Source organism: Brachyhypopomus gauderio, chromosome 6 (genome assembly GCF_052324685.1).
Source record: "Brachyhypopomus gauderio isolate BG-103 chromosome 6, BGAUD_0.2, whole genome shotgun sequence".
NCBI lineage: Eukaryota > Metazoa > Chordata > Actinopteri > Gymnotiformes > Hypopomidae > Brachyhypopomus > Brachyhypopomus gauderio.
Genome location: NC_135216.1, coordinates 34,087,532 through 34,096,327, shown reverse-complemented (window position 1 = coordinate 34,096,327; position 8,796 = coordinate 34,087,532). Strand labels below are relative to the sequence as shown.

At 39.8% G+C, this 8,796-nt stretch overlaps 1 protein-coding gene and 1 long non-coding RNA gene across 3 annotated transcripts; one reads left to right on the top strand and one right to left on the bottom strand.

Annotated features, from left to right (window-relative positions):
• Positions 1 to 720: 720 nt before the first annotated feature.
• On the top strand, positions 721 to 3,298 carry LOC143516337 (uncharacterized). Its single transcript, XM_077007889.1, has 4 exons — positions 721 to 827; positions 1,624 to 1,652; positions 1,755 to 2,239; positions 2,366 to 3,298. Exons 1-4 carry the CDS (start codon positions 810 to 812, stop codon positions 3,157 to 3,159), a joined length of 1,326 nt encoding a protein of 441 aa, XP_076864004.1. The 5' UTR covers positions 721 to 809; the 3' UTR covers positions 3,160 to 3,298.
• Positions 3,299 to 4,592: 1,294 nt separating this feature from the next.
• On the bottom strand, positions 4,593 to 8,212 carry LOC143517767 (uncharacterized). 2 transcript variants are annotated; one of them, XR_013132045.1, is made up of 3 exons: positions 6,676 to 7,006; positions 5,534 to 6,525; positions 4,593 to 4,909 (listed from the first exon to the last, which is right to left on the bottom strand). It is a non-coding gene; the product is annotated as an uncharacterized LOC143517767 (long non-coding RNA). The 2 variants fall into 2 exon arrangements; XR_013132046.1 differs by lacking the exon at positions 4,593 to 4,909 and adding an exon at positions 5,244 to 5,311 and having other exon boundaries at positions 6,676 to 8,212.
• Between the last annotated feature and the right edge of the window lie 584 nt (positions 8,213 to 8,796).

Below are 8,796 nucleotides of genomic sequence, written 5' to 3'. Positions count from 1 at the left end.
AACAGTCCAGGTTTGTTGTCATCTGGGACAATGTACGTTTACGTTACTCAACAAGGTACTTCCCCTGCTGTCTGGCCAGAGAGGACATCGCCTGTGATGTTGAGATCTTGTGGCCAGACCAAATACGAGATGAGATGCAACATAATTTAATGCTGGAGTTACAAGCCTATTTATTTTTTGTTGTCTTTTTGTTTGTTATCCATGTGTACATGTTTACAGTATATATAGCCTGTGCGGCTGTACTGTTTATGCAAAAAAGAAAATAAACCTTCCCCTTTTAACTGTGTTTTAATTGATGATGTTTATGAATACCCATAAATAACCTGTTGGCTATATGTGTGAATACGGTATTGTGAGTACTATGACAGACCTTTACAGCAGAACACTCACATCCCTTTGTCACATGTGTAGTTGGCTTCATGTGGGGAAGGCTGTTAATCTGAAATTTGTGTCGGATATTCATATGAAAACATTAACGCTGATGCAAGCGTGTTCATCTCGGTATTGTGCACTAATGCAGCTTATTAAACTGGAATGTTTTCACTGTTAAAACACATTTTGTTCAAAGCGCATATTGAGTACTTTGGCTTTCCATATTCACACTCTCGCGCATTCTCACTCCCTCACGCGGTTTCGGTCTCTTCCACCCACAGCTTCGTCATGAACGTCACTTCATAAAAGGACGTCGATCTAACATAACTGGTCATCTATCAGAGGACCGGACACCAAAGCAAGTGAGCTGAAAGCAAATTAATTAACTTATTGACATTAACTCATGTTGTAATGTTGTGTTATAGGCAAGATATCGCATGGGAATCAACTGCGAGGTGATTTTTAAAGTAAAACGAAACCGCAATGTTTTAAAAACAATGCTTCCATTTGCAATCTTACATTTAATATTTTACTTGTGGATTTTTGGGACAAAATTAGTTTCAGGGTGTAATTTCTAATTTCTAATTTTATTTGGGATGTTCGTTTGATTTTCGCCGTCGTCTGATAGAATTATCAGAGAAGTTAAATAAGTGATCAGAACTGCATTTTGTTACTTAGATAAAATACAAAATGATATTACATTTACTTCAAAATAACAACTCTAACCGTCGCTGAAAAGAGAAGATAACCGCCGATAAGTAGCATTTCTTCAGGGTGTCATAAACCGGTATTGTAGTGAACGTTTGTTATGCTTATTTATATAGTTTTTAAAATATCGTTACTGTTTGTTAGGCTTGTGTCATACATATCGTACGTTATTCGGTCTCTTAATAGTTTCAGTTGTAGTAAGTTAGTTATCACGTGTTTTCAGTGATTAGTCAGTGGGTGCATAGTGCTTAAAACATTTATTACCCTCTGTTGAGGCAATAATTTGGTTTTAATACGTTAATTGCACTCCTAATGATTTACTACTCTTACAGCTCTTAATGTAGGCTACACTGCTCATAAGTAAAGGGAACACTAAGATAACACATCCTAGATCACAATTAATAAAATATTCCAGTTGAAAATCTTTATTTATTACATAGTGGAATGGTTAACGACCTGGTTAGTGTTAGAACTGGAATGTGGAGAATGTAGATCAATTCTGTGCCACAATATTTTTCTCTCTGTTTGTGTTTTTTCTATCAGGTAATCATGAGCCGGATCTCTTCATCTGGGTAATTAGGCTGCCTGTCAAATCAATAATAATAGTAATAATGAAAAGTGGAAATACTATTTGTGATCAGTCATATACGTCATACATATCTGCTTCTTCGCAGGGTTTTGCTGAAGGACTCAGCTGAGGCTGTTATCATTCCTCTGAAGAACGGCATCATCTCCATCACCAGAGTCTATGAGTCCCTCATAGATGCAGATGTAGATCCCATTAGTGGACAGTGCTCCAACTACACCTCCATCAGACAGCAGATAGTGGAGACCCAGCAGAGTCTGGAGGAGTCAGAACAGGCAGCCAGTACAGGACTAAGGGGTCTGGATCAACACATTGAGAAACTTACAGCATATGGAGCAAAACTTGAACAGGAAATAAGCGATACAGAATCTACCTTAAATAACTTGAGAACAGAGCAGAGGTCTAATGAAAAGTTACTGAAAACAGCCCAAAAACATTTCAAACACACCACATTATGTTTGAATTCATTAAATAAATCACTCCAGACACATGAAGGGGAGAAGAATGAAGCGAACACTAAAATACGAACTGGACTGGGATTGACACTAATACCAGTTGTTGGATGGGTTGCTGGTGAGACATTCTCCGCTGGATCATTATATATGAAATCTACCTATTTTAGAAAGTTGAAGATTAAAAGTTGAGTATTTTACTGGTGATGTGAGATCTACACATTAATTTGATTACTTCTCTGTGCAGGTCCCGTCATGGCAACCATTGGAGCAATGAAAAGGTCTCGGGCTTTACATGATATCAGTGAGACTGAGGAGAATGTGACAAATTATGAGTCAAAAGTAGAAACGTACAAAAGTAAAGTGTCTGACTACGACTCCAAGATTTCTATGCTAGATCAACACATCACCCAGAAGCATAAGACAGTGGAGCAGATCCATGAAGAGATGGAGGAGCTGGAGGAGCAGAAAGAGGGTGTAGCTGAGTTCCAGAGTAAAGTGAGAAGAGTCGTCCAACTCCTGAGTGGCCTGAGTGGGAAGACCAGAGTGGCTGAGGGTCAAACTCGCTGGTTCATCCTCCAGGAACCAGTGATGAAGATGATGGAGGATGTGATGAAGGCAGCAGAACAAATAGCAGGGAATGAGCTCCTGTGTACTGAAGACATACCACAACTCATCAGTACCATGAGGGAGAACCACCAAAGACTGTTGGCTCTCTGTACCTCACACAGTGACACTGAAGACATACCACAACTCCTTGATACCATAAGAGAGAAGCACCCAACACAGGCAGATCTCTGTACCTCACACAGTAATGTTGAAAACATCAGTACAGTTAGGGAGAACCACCCAACACTGCCAGGTTGCTCACTTCAGCTGCAGGAAATTCTCAAGCTGACAGTTCTTCTTCTTGTTCTTCTTCTTCTTCTTTATTTCTTCTTTGGCTCTCCATTCTCTTGGTTATTTGGTAAAATGTTTATATTGTTTGGTTTTGGGGTGCTGTTCTATTTTTTATATTCATCTTTTCTTGGTGAAGAATAATAGTTTTATTTTCGGTAAAGTCATACTTTCCATGCTGCGATTATTGAAATCTTGGTAAATTACTGAAAGAAATTTGTTAAAACAAATTTCAATACACTGTTTAAAAATTATGTAAGTGAACGTTTCATATAATAAAACATCCACCACTTTACATAAGTAGTTGTTTATCCTCCATCATTTTGTATCAGAAGTTACTTGATTAATTTTGAACAAACAGCAACTCTCTTATTTGTACACAAGGCTGTCTGAAATCGATTAGCTTCACGAGTGAGTCCTGGACTACCTAGTGTTCACTGAACAAACCCTCTCAGTATCACCCATATTTCACATTTAAGTGAGTGAGTAAGAAACATGTAAGAAACATGTTTCCCAGTACAAATAAATTTCTACTTTGCTGTCCACACTGGATGTCATAATACAAGAATGAAATAGAGAAATAGTGATTAAATACAATAAAAGCACTCAGAGACAAACAAGAAAAACACTATATACATTGTGCAGTAGAGCTATGTACATTGTGCAGTAGTGTGTAACATTAATTATATTACCAGTCCGTAGTATACAGTAGTGTGCTACATTTGTGCTACGTTGATTATATTGCAGCCAAACAGTTCAGTGCAAAATACAAAAGTCAACGAGGTAGTCATCAACTCAGCTATTCAAGAGTTTAATGGCCATGGGAAAGAAAGAGTTCTTTAACCTGCTAGTTTTGCACTTCACACTCCTGTACTCCTGATGGTAGGAGTGTGAATAGTCTGTGTTGGGGGTGGGTGGGGTCTTTGATGACTCTCCTGTGGACTCTGTGTTGATAAATGCTGTGCAGAGAGGACTGTTTCATCCCTGTGATTTTTGTGGTTGTTTTTACCACACTCTGCAGGCGTTTGCGCTCCTTTGCAGTAGTGCTGCCGTACCACACAGTAATGCCGTTGGTCAGGACGGACTCAATGATGCAGCTGTAAAAACTGCTGAGGATTGTGGGTGACATGCCCAGAGCCGTAGAAAGAGAGAGTTGCGACACTCTGTGATCTCGCCGCTCAGAGGTCACGTGGTTCATGGAGGACCGTATAGTTCCAATCAAACACGAACACTGAATGGTTTTAAACGGGAAAGACATCAGCGGTTACCGTATTTCTGGTAAATATTACAACATACAGGGTTGCCAACACGCATTTGACCATTTTCACACGCTCTCACGCCACACTTCCGATATCTCACGACGAAAAAAAAAATCCAGTTTATTTATCCACAGATGTGATTCAATACGTTACTAGCTCGCTAGCTCTGGCGCCATCCACCGGCGATATAACACTTAATCTGCTTTATATCAACTTAATATTTATATCAACTTTCAATAAATATTTATTGATATAATTTTTATAGTATCTTTGAACAAAACTAGAGTTACAAATAACCTGTTGAAGCAGCCTGCACTATTAAAGGTTCAGGCATAGATTTATTTAGTCCACAAAACAACACTAAAAACACATTTAACATTTAATACATAGATTTATTCTGTAGTCTACACTACAACACTAAAATAACATCATTAAATACATAAATTAATTCATTAGCCACATTACAACACTAAAATAACATTATTAAATACATAAATTAATTCATCCCTAACATTTTCGTTTCACATCAAACTTCTACAGATTGATTTCTTATTGAACATGGTTGGCTGTGCAGCATTTGGATGTACCAATCGGTCCGAGAAAGGGATCCGGATGTATGGGTTTCCAAAAGATACCTACAGAAGAAAAAAGTGGTTGGCCCAAATCAGTAGAAGCAACCTGACCATCACAAGAAATTACAATAACAGAAAACTATGTGCAGTAAGTTCTGTTCATACACCATATGTGCAGATCACGATTTATTGTTTCATTTTTGTGTTGCATTGCGTACCTGACTTCAAATAAAGATATGATATGTGGTCTGAGATTCTGTGAGGAATTTAAACTCATTCTGCAGGCACACTTTGAGGGAGAACAATTCACGACAACCAAAACAGGCCAAGTGAAATTGAAAGCAGATGCTGTTCCGACCATATTTATCCATCGTCCTGAGCCTAAGAAAAGGAAGGCCCCTGCTCTGAGAACCCCAACATCTCCTGTCATTTCTCTTGCAGTGACGAGTGACCACACATATTGTCCTAAAATAAAATTTGGTATGAATGATTTTAAATAATAATTCATACGATTATAATTAATAAAGTTAATTTGTATTTCAATTGCTAACCCCGTTTTTTAAACCTAACAATGCCATGCAATAATTTCAGATATTACTGAAGGAAATGAGGAAAGACAGAGAAGGGAAAGTGAGGGAAGTGAAATAAGGGAAGGTGGAGGCTGTGAGGAGACTGAGAGAGGTATACCAGAAAGCAGTGAGCCAAGTACGAGTGTGCAGCATCCAAGTGAGCCAGGGGCAAGTGAGAAAGACCTGAGGGAGAACCTAAAAACACAAATAAAAAGTTTAGAAGCAGCCCTTAAACGACAAAAAAGAATAAATGCAGTCCTACGGAGAAGAAATTTAGTTAGGGAAAAAAAATTTGGGGCAGTTTTTTCTAAAACTCAGATGAATGCAATTGGAATGAAGAGCAAGAGGGGCATCAGATGGGGAAATGACATCATTAAAAAGGCCATAAAACTCCATTTTGCTACAGGCGCAACAGGCTACAAGCTCCTGCAGGACATGAAGATTCCTCTCCCTGACATTAGAACCCTGCAAAGAAGACTACAGTTTATAAAGATGGAACCAGGAATATTGGGGGAAGTGTTTGACATGCTTAAGCTGAAGGTAGATAGCCTAAATGAGATGGAGAAGGAATGTGTGCTGACTCTTGATGAGATGTCAATCACACCAAGCGTGGAACTGCACCTGGGAACAGGAAAGCTTTATGGGGATGTGACTTTACCTGGCCACACAGGAGAAGCAACGCATGCATGTGTTTTTATGTTGACAGGGAGCACAACACGCTGGAAACAAGTAGTGGCTTACCACTACAGTGGTAACTCCACTGATGGGGCAGTTTATAAACCACTCATTTTAGACATTATTCACAGAGCAGACTCCATAGGGCTACATGTTATTAATATCACCACTGACATGGGCAGCCCTATTCGGGCAATGTGGAAGGCTTTCGGAGTGGACCATAATAAAACATCTATTCCACATCCAGCAAAACCAGACAGAAGGCTATACTTTATGCCAGATGTCCCACATCTAGTTAAGAACTTGAGAAGTGCCCTTGTCCGTGGACAGACGTTTACAATTCCTCCAGATATAGTGGAGAGGGAGAAGCTCTCTTCCTGTGAAGCTTTGATTGGCCCGTTGCAAGATTTGGTGGCTTTTCAAGAGGGGATGACACTAAAAATTGCTCCAAATGTGTCACATAAAACCCTTCACCCCAGTCATTTTGACAAGATGAAGGAAGGCCCTGCATTAAATGTCTTTAGCAAAACAACAAGTGCCGGGCTGAAATACATGGTGGAGCAAGAACAGCGAGCTGACTCTTACCTGACAACAGCATGGTTCCTGGAGCAGGTGAACCACTGGTTTGACATCATGTCTTCTCGCCACCCAGTAATGGCACTGAGCAGGCATAATAACCATCAATATCATAAATCAATCATGTTCCTTCAGCAAATGATCCAGTTGTTTCATGGTCTGAAGATTGGTCGACAGGGTAGCTGGAAACCTGTGCAAACAGGAATCATTATGGCAACATCCACAATATTGTCAATCCAAGAAGACATGCTGGCCCAGGGACACTTTTTTGTGTTGACAAGCAGGTTTACACAAGACTGTCTTGAAAATCTGTTTAGCTGCTGAGGTGTATTTTCTTCTTTAGCAATGCTGTGATGATGAATGAAGAAGTCTCCGCCGACACTGTCTTAGTTGTCAATAATAAGTTTATTACAAAAAAGAACAGCATCAAATCAAGCACCATGGTCTTGCTTGAGAGAGGTCTCGGGCCAATTGTGAATCTCCTCTCCCGAACACTGCAAGTCTACCCATATTTATATGCGAGTTACACAAAGGAGGTCTGATGCCCCTCACATCTGTAAACTCTATCATACATAAAGAAAAAGAAAACCGAGTAGGGTGAGAAAGGGCCCACCAGACCTTTGACCCCTGAACTAGGGCCCCTTTTCCCCTAAACCAAAAAACATATGTAAACCACATTCTTCAACCTCTTTGTCCTGCTCAACTGAACATAAGCAAGAAGAGAAATTAATTTTAGACCAGTTAGTTTAAACTTAAACACTACATAATGTATTACATAGGCACAGACACTACACTGCATAAGACAGAGGAATCCAGTCCCAACTCCTGTAGAGTTTCACCAGGCACTAAGATCAATATCAGTTGGACAGTTTCTTATTACACTAAAATCAGGAAGCTATCAGGAGGATGACAGTAGCCTATTGGCAGACTTCCTGGATGCTAAAGAGGAATTTCCCAGTCCTGGCATCAGAGTGGATGACCTGTTGGAGCACAACCCTGTGACTACACCCTCACCTGACTACACAAAAATGGAGACCTGTGCTCTCTATTATCTGACAGGGTACATTGTGAATCAAGTAATCAAATATTCCAAAATTTGTAATGAATGTCAAATTGCAATTAAGCACAGAAACGAGAGCCCTGAAGAAGAGCACAGTATTTTACTAAAATTGAAGGAATTCAAGTCAGGTGCACTTTGTCGGCCATCACAGGAGGCTTTTGATCTAGTTCGGAAAATTGATCAATTGTTTCGAACTAGGACCAGTGCCTCACTTATGGCACTCCCTAATGCAAAACATTTAATGGAGATAGAGGCTAGGCTCTTAGACAGTAGGCTTCCCTCATGCCATGATGTTAAACAAAAAATAGCTAACAGATACATCAGGCTGAGGTTGAGAATCGCAGCAAAGCACATCCAGGCTGAGAGGAAGAAACACACACTGTCCAAAACTGGCCATTTTGGAAGTAAAAGCCAGATGAAAATGTCTAAGAAAAGCCAGCAAAGCCATGTAACACCTGTAAATACACCCCCATCAAATACTTTCATTGTTACCATGAATGTGCTTGGTCTGTCTTTAACTCCTACAAATGTCCTGCCACCCAGTGGTACTTAAACTTCAGTAGGTATGGAGGATCTGTTTTTCTCATCCCCACTCCACCAGCTACTGCAGTAATCACCAATCTACATTGCTCCACTGGTCTGGTCATCACACCACTGGCCTAAAAAAATATTTTAAATGTTATGATGGTAATGACAATCCTAAGCATCATACGTAATTAAAAAAAAAAAATTGTTACTAAATTGTGTTGAGATTATATATAGACCTGTTGATTGTTGCATCCTGTATAAATAGTGGTCATCCATGTACAAGCAGCTGGTTTTATCACCTGTCACTGAAACACTAGCTAATTAATTAATCAACCAAAGAGTAACTTCATTATGTGACGTGCGGAGGAACGGACACGACACGTAGATGATGGGGTGCAAACACGAACTTTACTCAACAACAGACACGTAGCTTCACTGCGGTGGTGCAAGCACAACAATGCGATACTCACACTGGCATGAAACTTAGACAAAGACGAGCACACGACACTGCGCGAACGCACATTAAATAAGTGAGTTACACA